General features: G+C 58.9%; 1 protein-coding gene across 1 annotated transcript in view; it reads left to right on the top strand.

The window, feature by feature from the left end:
• Window positions 1–6,125: 6,125 nt before the first annotated feature.
• PTPRN2 (protein tyrosine phosphatase receptor type N2) overlaps window positions 6,126–18,883 on the top strand; it is a gene marked incomplete at both ends in the record, with an annotated part of 716,654 nt that continues 703,896 nt past the window's right edge. Inside the window, one exon of the mRNA XM_080818767.1 lies at window positions 6,126–6,219. Within this exon, the coding sequence (XP_080674893.1) occupies window positions 6,126–6,219 (94 nt within the window). The remainder of the gene's footprint in view (window positions 6,220–18,883) is intronic.

Here is an 18,883-nt window from a genome sequence, read left to right as displayed (position 1 = left end):
ACAATCCTCCGTGCTGCACAGTTTGTAGCTGGTAATGAGGCTAACCCACTGAGATTTACACATGGTGAGGCCACTACGGCGGTGCTCTGGAGGGCACTGTTAACGTCCTCAAGTGTTGCGTGAGGGCATGGCGTTCACTGGGTTTCCTGTCTACCTCGTCCCCAGAGCTACATGGTCTTCAGATGTTACCTGTTGGGACCCAGAGTCTGAATCCGACGGAAGGCTGTGTCGGTTTGGCTCTGCCAGTGAACGTCATTTGAATTCTGGTTTGGGACTGACCCGTCAGCCCATGCGGTCCAACCTCATCCCCGTCAGAGACTGCAGACTCATTAGCCGAGGCGCGGAGCGTCTTCTATCATCTTCAGACCGAAACACACAGTGTAAATGAGGAGGCTCTCTCGTTGCAGATGAACCAATGGGATCTTGCTTTGTGGGAACCCGAGTTCTGAAATCCAAAGGGCACCACTCAGAGTCACTCTAATTGAAAGTGGCCCGACGACCCTCGAGTGGGCACATTGAAGACATAGCGCATTGCAGACGCTTGGCTTCCAGCCCGGCCCGGAGCGGAGCTGGCCGGAGAACTGACAGGACGCCCAGGCTGCCTGTGGCCCTGGTCTGAAGGACTTGGTTCTGGGCAGGCTAGACCTTCTCTTTGGCGCAGTGGTCCCTGTGGGTCCAGGGCCCTGAGCGCTGGCTGGTAACCTGGGGAAAGCAGGTGGTGGGAGAAGGTCTCCCAGAGGTGAGGCGGTGCCCAAGGCCAGCTTCATCTTCTGCTGCTTTACTAGGAGACTTCCGGCCGGGTCCTTGTGTCACTTGTCCCTCTGGGACACTCTGGGAAAGCACCATAGGCTATGGGTGTCTTCCAGAAGTGGACGGATGAGCCAGCCTGTGGGGAGAATGTGACTTTCTACAAAGCTTAACTTTTGGTCAAGTTGGCTGAAGGCACGTCTTTCCTTCTGACTCAAAGTGGAAGAAACAACACTGACTTAAACATGGAGCCCCTCGTGATGCCGAGTGTCTCCGCACCACCGCCCTACGCGGTGCCCAGTCAGTGTCCCGTGGGGCAGGCTGAGCCTTGCTCCGGAGAGGCCGGGGTGCTGTCGCAAGGGCCGGCTTCCAGACCTTCCCCAGCAAACCGTCCGATGGCGAACCAGGAAGGGCTGAGGCGGGGTGTTGGACTACACGAGATGCCGTGGCTTTTAACTCCGATCGTGCCGCTCGAGCTGGCTGTAGGATCTTGGGAAGATGATTCGAATCCCCTCAGCTTGGTCCCTACAATGGGGGCGACCCCAGCGGCCCCCGCCCTTGCCGGAGCCTTATAAAGTTGGACGTTTCTCTCGTTATTAACACTCGTGACTGCTTCTGAGTGATAAAGAACCTGAGGCCACAGTTGCAAGCCTGTAAGCAGAGGACCCGAGAGCCGCACGGGAGGCCGGGACCTGCGGAGCCGGGAAGACAGATGCAGGCCAGGGGTGGCCTGGGCCTTGAGGAACACCACGCAGTCTCCAGGGGCCAGCGCTGACCACGTCCGGCCTACGGCACTCCGACGGCCCGCAGTCCAGGACAGAGCACTTGCCTGGGCTCGTTCAAGCCGAGGACACACTGGTGGCCCATCTTGACAGACACGTGTTTGCTGGGAGAAGGCCACGAAGACGGACGGGAGGGCTGCTGGCCACAGGGAAGCGGAGCCTGCGGACACCCCCGGCCCCCCCCACGCGGGGTCCGCTGTACCGCCCGAGCCCTTGGTCTCTGCTGACTGGCGAAAGGCCAACAGCACGGCGCCCAGCAGGCTCAGCCTAATTCTTCCCCGTTCGGGGGTCTAGGAGCAACACGGGGGATGCAGCGTCCCTCTTCCTGCCCTGGGGCTGTCCCTGTTTGGGGCCAGAGAGCCGTGCTGCGGACATGAGAGGACGCAGGTGTCCTCGGGACAGGACCTCAGCAGGGGCAGGTGGCTTCTTGGTGACTGAAGGCTGCGGGTGCCTCATCTGCAGTGGGGGTGGCCATGGCTCACTGCCGGCCCACAGAGCCTCCGCTCGGGGGCCTGGCAGCGGCTCTCCCCTTCGGGGGCGACCGGACCAGCGGACGACTCACACCCGAATAGACACCCAGGCAGTGAGCTGTGTTTAAAGGACGACGACGGGCCAGTTGAAAGTGGCCGACCTGGCAGTTTTGGCGTTCGAGTCGATACTTCCAATTCCATCGCAGCCTACCACACTACCACGACACTCAGCGGGGGCCACACTGCTTGTCTAGTCACTTGAGGACGCTCGTGACACAGCCATGTGCCTCTGTTCACAAAGAATGTGCAAAAGCTGTCTGTGCTCACCCTGAATCTCACCGCACATCTCTCCTCCCTGAGAAAGCGATCCCTCATCAAGTGGGCACCCGTGGGCATTCCCAGCCTGGCCCACTGAACACCGGGCTTCCCCTGAAGGACGGGGCCAGGCTGGGCAAGGGACTTGCAGGCCCTGGGGACTGGTGACCGAGCCGCGTCCTCTGGCGCTCGCCATCCCGACTCCCCCGCGGCAGGCCACCTCCCTGTGGTACTTCCCCGTCCTAGTCAGGTGTCACAGCTCTTCTGCCGTGTCAACTCTGACATTTCCCAGAGCACTGGCCAGTGCGTCGGAACTATCAGGTCGGTCGATAGTTTGATCTGTCACTGCTCGGCGACATTCAAGGCCATGGAGTGGCACGTGCTGCGTCGGAACTGAGCCCCGCGTCCTCCCCGGGACCTGCACCCCACTCCCCTCCTCAGCCTGATGGGACGTTCTTGGAGGAAGACGAGGATGGAGGGCTGCATCTGACCTTGAAAGTCTCCCTGGATGAGCTTGACCTATGAAGGCAAACATGTTCTTACGTGAACTGTAAGGCTGCATCGCGTACAGAGCCCGCCTGAGCACGCGAGGGGCGCATGCCGTTGAGAAGTGTGACGGCAACAACTTAAGTGATTTCACAGCAAAGCCACAGAGGGACACCCACCGTCTAAAGGACTCAGGGAAAAAGCGCACGTTGGAATGTTAGATGCTGTACCCGCGGCAGACGGGTGCATACAGGTGCCGCGCACAGCATTCAGACGTACCCCCGCCCCCACACACAGGCTCACGCACACACAGCATACACAAGTGCACGCGTCCACACACGTGCAGTCGCACCCGGACAAACACAAGGACACACACGTGCATGCCTCCTTGTGCGTCTGGGTCATGCCCTGGGGATTCCTGGCTGCCTGGCCCGAGCGCCAGACAGAGCCACGCGCAGCCTTCTTGGAGATCAGGAAGCTGGGTCACCTCACACTGAGCCCTGGAACCTGGCCCTGCTCTTCCTAAACCAAACCTTGCTGCCTTCCTCCGTCCCTTCCGTGTGTCCCTCTCCTCCGTCCCTTCCGTGTGTCCCTCTCCTCTGCCTCTAGAGGCTCCTGTCGCTCCAGCAGAGCCGAGGTCTCACGGCGTAGGACCGGAGTCCGGCATGGTGACGCCGTCTGCATCCTTGTGGGTTTTGCGCTTCTTCCCAGCATTTTATATAGAGAGCTTGGGTGCGTGCCAGTGTGGGGGAGGGCTGGAGGGATGGGGAGACAGAATCTGGAAGGTCTCTCCACGGACCGTGGAGCCCGCCTTGCGGCTGGATCTTCTGGCCCCGAGGTCACGAGCTGAGCCAAAATCAGAAGTCAGACACTAAGCCACCCAGGCACCCCTCAGTATTTCTGGCATGGGAATTTCCGTTTCCCTTTTCTCAGGGCAGTTTTCCACTCCCCTTTCTTGGGGCATTTTACCTCCAGTTTCCCTGTGCCTCTGCCAGAGCCCTGAGGCTAGAGCCCTTGGGGTGAAGCAGGCCCAGGGCTCAGGACCCCGCAGCCAGGAGCCACAGAACAAGAACAACCCACGCCCTTCCTGGGACCCCTGTCTCACAACCCCAAACGAAACAGTCCTCCGGGATGCCGGTCAGGAGGGGTTCAAAACTCCTGCAGGTCCTTCCCGAGGGACCTTGCCCACAGGGAGTGTCCCAGTGACCTGCACGTCCTGTCCTCAGGCAGCCGGCTCCCTCGGCGTCCAGAGTGCAGTGACCCTCATCTACAACGCAGAAATGGAGTTAGACGTCTGGTGACAGGTCCTGGGCGTCCCACAGGGTCGTCCCTGACCAATTACCTGTGATGCCCTCCCGCTTCTGGGCCACCTTGTGGGCCTGTCGTGAACAAGCTTTATCTCGTAGCCCAACTAGATCCCATTTCCTCGTTTTATCGCCAGCCCTCTCTTCCTGGTGCAGGGCCGCCCCCCTGGGAGCACACCCCCGGAGCAGTCTCCCTCTGGGAGTGTCGGGACCGCTCACACCTGGGAGCCCAGGTTCGAGGTACGCCCTGCGTGCACCCCGGGGTTAGCAGGGTGCTGCGACGGAGCTGAGGGACGAGTGTCTTCTAGCCTTCCCCAGAGAGTCGGTGGATGAGTGAACTCACTGGTGAATTCTACTGGAGGAGGCTCGCTTGCTCTGAGGTGGGAGCACTGTGCCAGCCCAGAGTCCTCAAGTCCTAAGTGCTCCGCATACACCAAGAGCAAAGCCACCCCAGTCCACTGAAAAGCCCGCTCACCATCGTTGTCCCCAACAGGGTCCCCACAGATCCGCAGGTCTGTGGCAGACACGGAGCAGGAGGATGATGGTTGCTCCTGCTCTGTCCCCACAGGCCGGACAGGTCCCTGGGCCTTTGAGCCACAGCAGACAGAGACAGAGAAGGAGGAACCGCTTTCCTGGGCACAGGGACAGAACGATGAGCAGGATGGGACGAGGGAGGGACCTGGTGGGGAGGACAGGCGTCCGCAAGGAGGTGGACGCTGAGGCCTCAGGGCCAATATTTAGTCCCAACTGTAGATGGCCTGGGTTGAGCGGAAGCCCCTCACCAGCCACCCCACCCCAAAGTCTGCACAGGCCCGCCTTACGGGGATGAGGACGGGCAAGGAGGGAGAGGACATGGGAAGGCCGGCTGATGAGGGCAGCAGAGAGAAGCCTCCGAGGCGCACGCAGCAGGAAGGAGAGCTGACCTAGGCCAGTGGACCCATAGGGGCGGGGATGGGGGTCCAGGCCACTGCCCAGTGCTGAAGAAAGCAGGTGGGGACTGCGGCCTCCGGGCAGGGGCGCACGGGAGGCCGGTGGTGAGGGAGGCGATCCGCGCGCAAACCACGCGGGCACAGGGCGGCCACACTCACCGCACGCGTCGCTCACACCCCGCTTCTCGGACACACTCAGCACCGGGCACTCGCGGTCTCGCTCCGCGCGCAGCCCCTCTGGTGCCTCAAGCGCCCCCTCCCAGGACCCCTGGAGCCTGCCGGGTCTCTGGGGAGCAGAGGTCCCCCCGAGGTCCGCAAGGTCCCCAGCGCCCCTCGAGGGCCCCCGGACGTGCCAGGGAGGGGCTCCATGCGGACCCCCGGGGCCGCGGCCCTGCTGTGGACCCGGATCTCGCCGAGCGGAGCCCAGAGCTCGGGAGGGACGGACCCCCTGGCCCGAGCCCCACCGTCCCCTCCTGAGGGTGGGGACCCCACACCCCCAGACCCCGCTCCGGGCCGCTTTTCCCTGGGCCCGCGGCACGGCCTGCGGCGCGCGACAGCCCCTCCGGCCGCCCGAGAAGCGGCGTCCGGCCCCGCGGCGCGGCCCCACGTCCAGGCCCCGCGCGCTCGCGACGCCGCGGGGGACGCGCGGGCGGGCACCCGCCCACGGCCCGAGCTGAGCGGGGCTGGGCCTGCCCTTCCCCGGCCGCGCGTGCGGCTTCACGCGGCGCGTCCCGCCGGCCCCTCCGCCTCGCGTCCCGCAGGGGTGGAGGTGGAGGGCGCGGGGTGCGCGGGGGAGGCCGGCGCGGCCGCGGGCGGGGCGCGCCGAGCCGGGGGCGGGGCGCCGGGGGCGGGGCCGGCGGGCGCTCGGCGGGGCGGGGCGGGGCCGGGGCGGGGCCTGGCGGGGGCGGGGCCTGGCGGGGGCGGGGCCGGCGGCGCTGTCCGGTGCTGAAGCGGCGGCGGCGCGGGCTGCGCGGGGAGGAGCGGTGCTCGCGAGTCGGTCCCGCCGCCCCCGCCGCGCCGCCATGGACTGAGCGCCGCCCGCCCGCCCCCCGCCCGGCCGTCCCCCGGCCGCCCGCCCGCCCGGCCGCCGACATGGGGCCGCTGCCCGCGCTCCTGCTGCTGCTGCTGCTGCTGCCGCCGCGCGCCGCGCCCGCGCCCCGCGCCCGGCCGCTTCCGGGGCTTCTCGGTGAGTGGGGGGGCCGGGGGGGAGGGGGCGCGGGGCGTCGGGGGGAGCTGCGAGGGCGGGGGAAGGGGCGTCTCGGCGAGGGAGGGGGTGGGGAGTGGGGGAGGAGGCGCCTGAGGTGGGGGCGAGGGTGGGGGCTGCTCGGCGAGTCACGGGGCGGGGGGAGGGGGCTTGTCCCGGGGGGGGCGGGGGAGGGGCTCCTCGCGGTGGGGTTCCGGGGAAAGGGGCTTGCCGGCGACTGGGGGTGTCTGGGGAGGGGGCCTGGTGGGCGAGGAGGCGGGGGAGGGGGCTGCTCGGCGAGCGAGGGGCGGGGGGAGGGGGCTTCTTGGCGAATGAGGGGGTGGGGGAGGAGGCTTTCTGGTGAGTGAGGGGCCGGGTGGGGGCTTCTTAGCGGGGGAGGGAGGGGGGCTCCCTCGGCGGGGGGGAGGGGGCTTCTCATTGGGGGAGGGGAAGAGGCGGGCGGGGGCGGGGAGGAGGGTCCTGGGCGCGCGGGGGGGTGGGGCGCCCGGGTGCGTGAGGGGGCGGGGGTCGGGGCGCGGTGGGAGGCGCTCGCTGGGGCAGCGGGGGGCTTCGCGGGGTCTCTGCCCTGCCCCGGGCGCCGCCGCGACCTCACCGCCGCGCCCTGCCTCAGTTTCCTCCCCGGCGCCCCTCCCCGCGAGGACTTCCGCCCGGGTCGGCCCGGCGGCCCGGGAGGGCGCGGCCCGCGCGTGCGTGTGGCCGCGGGGCAGGGTCCCGGGGGCGCCCGACCTGGTCGGCGGCGACTGGAGGGACGCGGCGGCCGTGGCTCCCCCCTCGCTCCCGCCCGTGGCCTCCGCCACCCCCGGCCTCGCCCGCAGACGGACATTTTCCTTCCGCGACTGAGGTGGAGGGACGCGGGGCCGAGCCCGGAACCCGCCCCTTGCAGGCCGTTTGCGCCGGGCCGCGGGCAGGGCCGGGCTCTCTGCGGCGCCTCGCTCGGAGGCCGGAATTGCGGAGCAGATGCGTTGGAACAACGGTGGTGACCCGGGGTGGACAGTGAGGGCCGCGGGCGGCCCGGGTCGTGGAGAGGGGCGGCGCGGGGCCCCGGCCTCCTCCCAGCCCGGGCTGCCCCCCCCCCGGGGCTCCGTGGTCCCAAACAAAGAGACCGCGAGGAGAGCTGCGACCCCCGGATTCCTGGCTCACGCAGACCAGTGGCCCCGAATTTCTTCCTCGCATGCGCCTGCGGCCTGGTGGGCAGCGCGGCCCAGTTAGGGGGAGAGCTGGTGGGAGGCCCGCTGGGGTGGAGGGCTGTGTCCCACCCCCCACATTCCGGGGGCTGAGGGCCACGCGCAGAGCGTCTTGGTCAGGGGAGCCTGGCTCAGCGAGGTCGGGGGCCCGGCTCCCTGTGCTTGGGTCTCCAGGGCCTCCGAGAGCCGACTGTGCATCTGTCGTCGACGCCTCAGTGACAGCCGTTGGCTCCGCCGGCCCGAGCCCCCCCCCCCCCCCCCCCCCCCCCGTCAGGGAGACCCGGCTCCGGGGCGGTGTTCTAGGGAAGGCAGTTTCTACCGACATTGGTCCTTGGCTACTCTTTTTCCGTTAGAATTCCCAGTTCATAGCATCCTGCTTCAATCACAGAGAAGGGAAGGGGGGTGGTCGAGGGAGGGGGGGAAGGAAAACCCGAAACTGGGAAGATAGGAAGAGAAGAGAATCGCTACACTGTCGTGGACAACATTGTCTGACAAAGCAGTGGTATTTTGGCTGCAGGCAAAGTGGAATCGTATTAAAAAAAGGTGCCTTATTTTTCCTTTGCTTCCTGTGTGCTTCCGTGGAGTCTCCTGGGGACCATCTTTATGTGGGACATTGGGGGTCCAGACATCATTCACACTGTCTCAAGGACTCCAGGTGGGAGGGTTAACCTGCACCATTCCCCACGGGATTGGAAATTGCGTGGCGGTGTGCACAGATAATGAAATGTAAGTGTGGTCTTCTCATTTTGGGTAACACGTAGCTTTGTCTGCCTGTGCGAGGTCCCTCTGTCGTGTCCACTCACCTTCTATCCCCGACGTCCTCACCGAAAATGCTGCTGCCAGGTTCTCAAAATTCATATCCCCAGTCTTGAGAAAGCTCGGGGAGAACCACAGTCACCTCTGAAAGGTGTATGCTACCATGTTTCTCTTTCTCCGTCGTCCGGATCCTGTTTGGGCTTGGTCAACTAAGTACCTTGTTCCAAATAATGATGCAACGCACAGCGAAGGTCCCCTGGAGACCTTAGTTGTGGCCCAGCCTTGTCACTTGTTCTCTTTTTATTTGTTTAGCTCAGGTTGACACCTAAAGGACACACACAGCTCAAGGAAATCCGAGACTTTGCTCCTTGCTGGCATCATAAAATTGTCGGGTAGAATGAGGAGTCTCCTTTTTCCCAGTTAAGACCCAAGACCAGGTCTTTCTTTACAGGCTGCCGTGATTTGAGCCACAGTTCTCTTCAGATTGAGACAGTGAGGGAGTGCTTAATGAAAACCAGAGTCAACAAAAGTACTAAAATCTGCATTTATTCTCCTGGTTCTGAGCCACATTCTATGATGCTACCGTATTTCCACAACAGCTCTTGGCGGGATCCCAGTGGCAGTGGGTGTCTCACCTTTTCCCTTTCTTCACCGGCACCCCTTCCCACTTGATCACTTGCGCTTCGTGCCCTGGCACCACCTTTGTGTCCGTGTCTTTTTGTCGCAAAAAGCTTTTTCATGACACATAGTTTTCCATTCTCTTTGACACTATTATCAGAGCCGAGCAGGGTGGGAATAATGGCACCGCCACCCATGATACGATTCAGCTTTGCGTCGAGTCAAAGTACCGTTGGTGCATCGGGCAGCCTTGTCCCTGGTAGTTGAGCGATCTGGCTCTCTTCCATGTGGTTCCACCTTTGGGTGTCCCTTTGCTTCCTCCCTCTGCCTTTCTCTGTGATTTCGGGACCCCCTTTTGTTCAGGTGACGCCACCGAGGTCTGGTGTGAATGAAAGGCGTTTGTCTTTAAGCCATTTTGTAGTTATAGGGAAGCCAGCTTGTGAACCTGCTCGAACAGCCCCCACATTTAAGAGCAATCCTGTAAAAGGACCTTCTCTTGCTAAAGAAATAAAAATCTCATTTTCCAAAGCACACAGTCAACCTCTCATGAAAATGTTCCTGGGAGAATCCAGAGTCAAAGCTAGGCTCTGCCTCTAGCTTTGAGATGGGTGAGTGTCTCTCCTTCTCCCTTGTTTTCATCTTCTGCTTTGCCTACACGTACCCTTCGTTCACCAGGGAGCCCGCTCGGAGCCGAGGAGAGAGCAGCCGGGGGCGGGAGCCGGCCTGCTTCGTCACCTCAATAGCCCGATTGTTTATTTTTAATCAAAACATCCTTTCCGCCACAGAAGCGCACATCCTTCTTCGCTTCTTGGTGTCCGGAGCCGTTGGTTTTGCGGGATGTGCGGTGAGGAGCAGCGCGCTTCTCCCCTACAGCACAAAGCCTGCTCCCGCCTTTCTCTCAGCCTGAGGCTTTGCTGCCTCCTCCCTCCGCTCCGGCCCTCCCAGCGCCGGGCGCCCGTGGCCCCGTGCAGACCGACTGGCCGCGTGGAGGCCCCGGGGCTTCTGCGGAAGGGCGGTGGCACACAGCGGGCTCACCCGCGGAACCAGGTGCGCCGGGTGGAACCGGGATGCTGCCGTCTCCCGTGGCCAGAGACGGCGGTTAAATGTGTCAGACGCGGCAGGAACGTGTGCGGAGCGAAAGAGGTTTTGAGGCGGCTTCCTCTCAGCGCTAAGCTTCGCGGTGCGTCTCTGCGACTCGCGGCTCTTCTCTGGAAAGCCGATCTGGTTTTGTACCTGGTTACCAAGATCGTCCTGGGTAGCGCCCACCGCGTCGGTGTGGGAGGCGCTCGGTTTTCCGCAGTCGGCTTCTGCTTTGCTCCGTGGCGGTGCTGGGTCCCATCGTGGCCCGCGTGCAGGCATTTCTGTGGGCCACGAAGTGTGCAGACTTGCGGAGTCCCTGGCTTTCCCCGCAGAAGGGCGCGAGCAGAGCGGGACATCCGCAGTTAAGTGGAGACGCGGGGCCAGGTGGTCACCCGGGGTGACGTTCTGGTGAGCCCTAGAGCAGCTGTTTCCCCTTTTACGTGATAATAACGGCTGCACCCTGAGTTTGTCATGTTCTCGGCCCCCTGCCCCAGGCAGGCAATATTACCCAATTTGTGAATGCAGTTACTCACCCTTTTTATTTTTAAAAGTTAGGAACAGGGCTGAAGAGGAGAAGTTTGAAAGAGGCCTGGCAGTAGCTGAGCCGTCCTCGTCCGTGCTGTTACTCAGAAAGGTTTCTGTCACCGTGATCTCTTGGAGACTTACTTTAGAACTTAAAGATTCCCTATGAAATGGTGTTTGTAACTAAACGTAACTCAGTGTGACTCACACTAAAAATAAGCCTTTGGCCGGGCGCCTGGGTGGCTCAGTGGGTTAAAGCCTCTGCCTTCGGCTCAGGTCCTGGTCCCAGGGTCCTGGGATCGAGCCCCGCATCCGGCTCTCTTCTCAGCGGGGAGCCTGCTTCCCCCTTTCTCTCTGCCTGCCTCTCTGCCTACTTGTGATCTGTCTGTCAAATAAATAAATAAAATCTTAAAAAAAAAAAAGCTTTTGGCTTTGGGTGGCATATATTTGAGATATGCCTGGGTTTGTGTAACTGCTGCTGCTTTAAGAGTCTATCTGTGGAGAGGCAGAAAACAGAACAAAAAACCTTAAGAATTGGGCAGAAAGCATTTGAATCCAGACGTGTCCCCGTAGACGCAGGCCCAGGGAGGCTCAGTTAACCAAGAGCCTGTCTTATCTCCACTGACAACATGTTCCATTTCCTGAGAAAGCAAACAGCTGAATCCGCGGCAGGTACCTCTCGGCTCCACAGAAAAGCACCCGGCAGCTGTTTCCACATTAGTCTAAACTGACCTTCATGAATATGGACCCAGCTGGACTTACTTTTTAGTCTTGGTTGGTAGGAGGACAGAAAACCCAAGAAGCAGAAAATAATCAGTGCACTTTTCTGCTGGCTGGAAACAGTTTGTTGAAGGAAGAAGGAAGTTTTTCTTTTAATTCGCATTATCTCCAACAAGTCTGCCACAAGCACTATTTAAATATTTGAGGCAGGAAGTGAAAAGGGGTGCGGTTCTCGTGGAAACACCCCTGTTCCCATGTTAAATGACTCCTTTGTTTGTTCCCTGGCTTCTGCAGCTGGTAGCGGGTGACTCCCCTGTAGGTGTGAGGCCCTGCACGGTGGACAGAGGTGCGGGTGTGTGAAAGGTCACGGTCGGTCTGTCTTTCGAGTGGTCTCCGTGTGTGTGGTCACGGTCTCGTGACGTTCACTTGGGGCTGGCTCTCCAGTGCGGGGGCACATGTTAACTGGGCGTTTTATTTCTCTCATTTTCATCTGTTCCCTCGGTCCTATGATTATGGTTCAGAAAATGCAAGGGTTCTCCCTCTCCGCATGGGACTAGTATTGGTTTCCGCGCGGGTAGCTGAACGGGCAGGAGGGGAATGTTTATAAAACAGATTGGGGCACTTTCTCTTTTCTAATTTAATTAAAAATGATCATACAGCAAGGGGCGCCTGGGTGGCTCAGTGGGTTAAAACCTCTGCCTTCGGCTCAGGTCATGATCTCAGGGTCCTGGGATCGAGCCCCGCATGGGGCTCTCTGCTCAGCGGGGAGCCTGCTTCCTCCTCTCTCTCTCTCTGCCTACTTGTGATCTCTATCTGTCAAATAAATAAAAATCTTTAAAAAAAAAAAGATCATACAGTGAAATGGGGTTTTTGTTTTGCTGTATCATTCTAGGTATGGATTCTGATGACAGCCCACAGAACAGTTCCTTCCCCCCAACACTGCCCTGTGCTGCCCCTTTGTACCGACAGCCTACTTTGAGCCCCTGGCAACCTCGGGCACCCGCTACGTGCAGTTACATGTACTCCCCAGAAACTCGCCTACTCCTTGGTAGGCGAGCCTGTGCAGCTCCCATCTCACAGATGGAAAGACTGAGGCTTAGAGGGGTTAGGAAGAGTACAGTAAGATACTTGGTGCTGGGATTGGGTCCTAGTTCTCTGACCTTCAGGTTTCCTTTTCTCTCCAGCGGGCGACCCTAGGATGAGGCCCGGGGGTAGCTCCTTAGGACGCAGGTCCCAGCAGAAGGTATCTGCAGTCTTAGATCTTGTCTCTGGAATTCTCAAGAACAGGGGTATCTGCCTCTTACTATGACAGGGACAGAGGGGATTTTCACTTGTCTGATTGCCTTTCCCTAAGGAGCTTCCGAACCGAACCACTAGGCTCGCAGGGCCTGTTTGGGAGAGAATTGGAAAATGCCCTTTGTCTGGGGGGGGCGGGGGGTGTTGGTTTTCTGCCCTGGGTTTTGTTCTCGGTGTCGGAGTCAGTGATCTGGTTAGCCTCACTGAGTGAATCTTCATGTTTGGAAATGGATGACGTGTTTTTGGACACTTCGAGCCTTTCCTCATGGCAGGTGCAAGTGACACCGTAGGGTTCACGGCTTACTGTGCCGCTCACCACGGTCCAGAATGCCCGGTGCCTCCCTCCGGCTCCTGGAATGCGGGGCTGCAGACCTCGAGGACCAGCGCTCGCGGCAGCCGTGCCGGGAACACTGCTCCAGGGTCAGGGAGGGCGAAGGAGGGCTCTTCTCCTGAGCAGATCTTAAGAGGAGATCCCGTCTAGAGTTGACGTTTCGAACGGCGAACGGGCAAAGGGTTGGCTCTTTTACTCTCTCACTGTTTCCCGAGGCGTCTGGTTGAGGAAAGAATGAAACTTTCCCTCCCGTGACAGGGGCGGTCTGTGTGGCTGCGTGTTCTGAAGGTGCGGTTTGGGGTCTGATTCAGGGTCCTACATACAGTACAAAAGATATTTGGGAATGGTTGCTTTGGTGGGAGGAATTTTCAGGAGAAAAGCTGACCTGGTTTCCAAAGGGAAAAGGACTTTAATGAATGAATTAATTAATTTAAAGGTTTTATTTATTTATTTGAGAGAGAGAGAGAGAGAGCATGAACAAACAGAGGGACAGAGGGAGAGGGAGAATCAGATGCCCTGCTGAGCGGGGAGCCTGACCTTGGGCTCGATCCTGGACCCTGAGATCAGGACTTGACCCTAAGGCAGACCCTTAACCGACTGAGCCCCCAGGCATCCCAGGCAAAGGACTTTGTATTAATGGTGCAAGTCAGTTCTGATTCCAGCAGTGAAATATGGTCAACTTGTAAACGGACAGAGCAGCCAATAACACGGGCCGTGGGAGGCGGATGTTTTTTCCGTTTGGGCCCGTGGCTTTAATCCAGTTTAAAGCAGTCATTAACCTGTGGTCGGGCTTGAAGCCAATCCGGTGATTCGCACGTCCTCCGAACTGGCTGCTGTTCTAATGGCGGCAGGCGAGGCAGACCGGCGAGCGCTCACTTCTCAGCGGCGGGCGGGGAATGGGAAGCGGGTGAGGAAGCGGCTCGGGCCACCGTCCGTCCGCCCGCCTTGTCGCCTCGAGGCGTGTTCTGTCCGCAAAGGCACATCTGCTTTTACCAAAATACCGCTCAGGACTTCTTCAATCTCTTCCTCTGCTCCTGCCCGAGTCGAGGTCTCGGTTCGGTCCCTAGTCCCGCCCCTGACGGAAGTGTTCCGGGAGCAGCGCACAGATGTGATCATGAGCCCACGTGCGGACGGCAGCGTCCGTCCCGAGGGACGGCGGCCCGTCCTTGTGACCAAGTCTGCCCGGGTTCTCAGCCTGCTTCACCGACGCGTTCTGGTCCTTGAGTCCACGAAATAAACAACACGAAAAGAAACCAATGCTCCGAGGGCGTTCTGAAAACGTGGTGGGGGATGGGTGGGTATGGGTCCAGAACACAAGTTAAACGACAGAATGCGGTGTTTGCGCGTAGCACGTCGGCACGCTGAGACGTCGCCGGTCTCCCCCATCTGGAACCCTTCGCGGTTCGCACTTACATTAGAAGTCAAGGGGGAGTCAGAGGCCGTGAGAGGACTTCGTGTAGTTTCTCTGAACTCATACCACGAGCAAAGTACCAAATTCTTCCTTTTTTTGAGAGGATTATATGAGGGGGTGCAGAGTGCTTGGTACCGGCCGTCCTAGATGTTGCAGTTCCTGGAAACTCCATTTTATTCCAGTTCATGTTGGAGTTTGGTGGCCAGACAGGGCGGGATCTTGTTATCGTCGAAAATACTAGTTCTTTGGTGAGTCCAGGTTTCAGCTGACTGACTACTGAGGTTTTTAAAGCATTACCAGTACGTTTTATCTTTTTTTTAAAATTTTATTTATTTATTTGACAGACAGATCACAAGTAGGCAGAGAGGCAGGCAGAGAGAGAGGAGGAAACAGGCTCCCCACTGAGCAGAGAGCCCGATGCGGGGCTCGATCCCAGGACCCTGAGATCATGACCTGAGCCGAAGGCAGACGCTCAACCCACTGAGCCACCCAGGCGCCCCACGTTTTATCTTTTAAAAAAGATTTATTTCTTTATTTTAGAGACAGAGAATGTGTGTGCGTGTGCACATGGGGCGAAGGGCGGGGAGAGGCAGAGGGAGAGGGACAGAATCTGGAGCAGGCCCCCCGCTCCGGACTCGGGGCTCGATCTCACGCCACCTGCGCAGAAGTCGAGAGTGGGACGCTTAACCGACTGAGCCCCCGGGCGTCCCACCGTGGCATTTTAAATAGTAACGTCACTTACGTTTTTTGATAAACATATTTAAAAAAATAGTTACACACAGTTAGGATGGAAACCTAATTATGTCGTAGCGAGAATGACTCGTGCTGATAAGCATCATCTGGAATCTATTTCACATCATCCCTTCAAAGAGCGTAAAGCCCTTGAGTAAGTGAAATTGGGCTTAAGTCATAGTCATATATGTTTCTTACGTGTTTGAGTGAAAGTATAAGAAAGATACATACTCTTTTCAGGTACTCTAAACGTTTTCTTTTAAAATATTATATAATGTTTGATGAATGCAAAAATCAGAACCTTTTTTAGTACATTTGACAAGTCTAGGCTGCACTGTTCTCAGGTGTCTGCTGTCCTCTCTTGTCACTGAGGCATGACAGCTGTCCGATGCTGGAGCCCGGAGGATGGACAGACTCTTGTGAGAGCAGCGAGGGTCCCACAGAGCGAGGGCTGCACCGAGGGTCCCACGGAGCCCTGCCCGCCCGCCTTCCACAGCCTCACGCGGGGACAGCACACCACAGTGAGGGCGTGACACAGGCAGCCTCCCTGCACCCTGAGGCCTCTATGTGAGCAGAGTGAGGGCTGAGCGAGTCTCCGGCCCCTAAGTCCACCACGTTGTGTGCCGCTCTGAGGGGGGGCCCTGAGCTCTAGACCCTGCCTTGTTGGTGTCCAGCAGTCCACTCTTTGTCCCTTTCTGCTTGTCTGTGGGCCGCTCGTGCGCTCTGCCGAAGCCTGGTCCCGTGCTCTGTGGCCTGCGTCTGAGCTGCAGCTGGCCGGGGGGTTCTTGCGGGCCCGGTGCTCTTCCGGAGGCCGTGGGGCTCCCTGGTTCTGCAGGCGCCCGGACTGTTTCTGGGGTGGCGGGAGGGGTAGGAGCTGAGCCCCGTGCGCCTTCCACCTTGGCCCGACCCTGTGTCTGTCACGACGGTCGGCTTCTACGCCCGCGTGTCAGGGATGGTGCCCTTGTGTTTGGTGCCTGGTGGCGAACTTCCGTCGTGTGCGGCCGCGTCCGCAGCACCCGACTCCCCCGAGAAAACCCCGCGGAGATGCCCGTGGGGTGAAGTGGGCAGAGGTGCTGGTGGGTGCCATGTGGGGTGGCAGGCGGGGGCGGGGCGTCCCCACTTGAAGCCCTTGCGCGTGGGGGGCGCGCGTGGGGCGTGCCCGGGAAGGAGCCCCCCGTTCCGAGCCCCCGTGACTGTCAGGATCCCTTCCTGTTCCTGCGGCCTGGGATGCGCCTGCCCAGAGGCCCTGTGGCCGCAGCCAGCTGGAACAGAGACTCCGACGTCAGAAGCGACTGGGCCGACGGTCATTTCTTGCCGAGCTGGGTCTGGGCGAAGGGCCTCTTCCGGCAGGAGCCTGGCCGCGTGCTCGGGCACCGTGGCGCTGTGCCCAGGCGGTGCCCCGCCCGCCGGTTCTCCACCCGGTCCCAGAGCCGGTCTCCTTGGGCGTGGCCGCACCGGGCCGTGGGGCTCCCGTTCGCCTTCGCGTCGTCTGCGGCGAGAAGCGAGTGCTTCGAGAGGCCGTGTTAGGTGTGGGCGTTCCAGACCCAGAGAAAACGCACATGAATTTTTAATTGCTGGGAGCCTAAGCATTTTGACGGTTGAATAAAGAAACCTTTTCATTTTTTTTAAAAGATTTATTTATTTATTTTAGAGAGAGAGAAAGAGAGAGATCGCGTGCGCGTGAGCGGGAGGAGCAGAGGGAGAGGAAGAGCCTCAGCTGATTTGCCCTGAGTGTAGGGCCTGGCTCGCTCTCACAAGCCGGAGATCAGACCTCAGCCCTGACCGAGTCAGGCCCTCCCCTGACTGTGCCACCCAGGCATGCCAAGAAACCTTTTTATTCATTTATTTAAAAAAATTTTTTTTAAAGATTTTATTTATTTACAGACAGAGATCACAAGCAGGCAGAGAGGCAGGCCGAGAGAGGGGGAAGCAGGCTCCCCGCTGAGCAGAGAGTCCGATGCGGGGCTCGATCCCAAGACCCCGAGATCATGACCCGAGCTGAAGGCAGAGGCTTAACCCACGGAGCCATCCAGGCGCCCCCCCCATGACAATTTCTCATAATCGCTTCTTCCTTACGTACCCTGAGCCTTGGTTTTAATTTACTGTGGTCCCAGAGGATGGGCGCGTCCGTGCGGGTCAGGTAGCCGGACAGGTGTAAACTGCGGTGCTGGTTGCTAAAACCATCTTGTGGGACTCACGCAGGGAAAGCCAGTGTCCGGGAGGGCCAAGGCAACGTCAGAATAGTCCGGGGATGAGGAATTACTAGAGAAAAGCATTGGGGCGCCTGGGGGGCTCAGTGGGTTAAACCTCTCCCTTCGGCTCGGGTCATGGTCTGGAGGTCCTGGGATCGAGCCCCGCATAGGGCTCTCTGCTCAGCAGGGAGCCTGCTTCCCCACCCCACCCCGCCTGCCTCTCTGCCGACTTGTGATCTGTCAAATAAATAAATAAATAAATCTAAAAAAAAAAAAAAAGAAAAGCAGGAGCAGTTCATGAGGCACAAAAAGACCGAATGTTAGCGACGAAACGCGATTTTGCTTGGTCGTATGTATTTTGTCTCTCGGGGAAGTAAGATGTAGTTCTGAAAGAGCATCTTGATTTAGTGCTATTCTGAGAAGATAAAAATGTGCAATCAAGCTGAAAATTTGGATATTTATATAGATATGCCTGTTCTTATTTTTCAAAGGTTTCGAGGGATTGAAATATAGATGTTAAACCCACTTTAGGACCATGTCAGTTCATTAATGAAGAAACCTATTAGTGATGCTAAAAAGTTGATATATTTGGTCTAAATGCTGTTGAAGAACATATAGTATTTGTTTAATGATTAAATGTTTTTCACAGGGATTCTGGAAAACACCAGATATCCAGGGTAAATTTAGTCAAGCAATATGGAAAAAAGAATGTTCCAGACTGTAGAGGTGATCTTACATAAAATAACACATCTCACGAAGATGGTAATTAAGTGGGTACTAACTAAAATCAAAACCTTGTTTTGAAAGATTCTACCGGGTCTGTGTCCTACTGTAGTATTTCCTCCAGAATATCGAAAGATGCCGCTTTGCCGTGTGGGATACACGAGCAGCGGAAGGAAGAACGCAGTCTCGCAGGAAAGACAGACGGTTGTTGGAACGTGCGGCCTGGAGAAGCAGGGGGTCGGGTCCTTCCTGGAACCCAGTGGCTCCCACTGTGGTCTCCACGGTCTTCTGGTTCACCCAGCGGGGGTGGGAGGTATGCTCCTGGGCCTTCCCCCCAGCGCGGACGCAGGGAGGCCGCTGAGACGCCCCCACCCCACAGAGCTGCTGGCGGCCACGCCACGCCCGAAGACCTGATGTGAAGGCAGAGAGGACGCAGCTGCTGGCCCCGTGCTCCTGGGTGGCCGAGGGAGAGCTTGGCTAAAATGTGGCAGGACGAAATGTAGAACACGTCTCGCCTCCCCCAAGCCCTTCTCCGGTTCAGGCGGTGACCACCACGAAGATCTGACCCCGTGGTGCTTCCATCGGAAACCTCCCCAGACGCCGCGGAGGAGGCCACGCCCTCCACTTCACACCCGTCCCCCGGGCACAAGCTCTCCCCAGGGGGGCTGCAGGGATGCCCTCCAACCCGGTCTGTCTGTGTCCACACACACACGCTTATTCACAAGTTATGCGTGTGCTGTGTTGAACTAATGCTTATTGTAAGTCAAGTTAAAAAACAACCCTAAAAGAATGAGAGATTAATAATCATTGAAGTAATTATTGACTAGTCATTAAGATATAGTTGCAGGTATGAAAACTCCTCCGTAGGGGTGTCTGGGCAGCTTAGGACCCGTGTATCAGATAGGGTTTGTCGTGAGTGGACGTGGGGGTGTATCCCAACACACACACTCCGTGATTTTTGCTGAATAAATAAACCAGTCACAGACTTACAGAGCTGGAAGAGTTTCCCCGGTCTGGTTGCAGCAATTTATAAATATTCGGTGAGGAGGTTCGGATCTTCGATGTCGAGGTTGCACAGCCT

Source organism: Martes martes (genome assembly GCF_963455335.1).
Source record: "Martes martes genome assembly, chromosome: 11".
In the NCBI taxonomy this organism is placed as follows: domain Eukaryota; kingdom Metazoa; phylum Chordata; class Mammalia; order Carnivora; family Mustelidae; genus Martes; species Martes martes.
The sequence above is the reverse complement of the archived record's forward strand: the minus strand, read 5'-3'. Positions and strand labels throughout refer to the sequence as shown.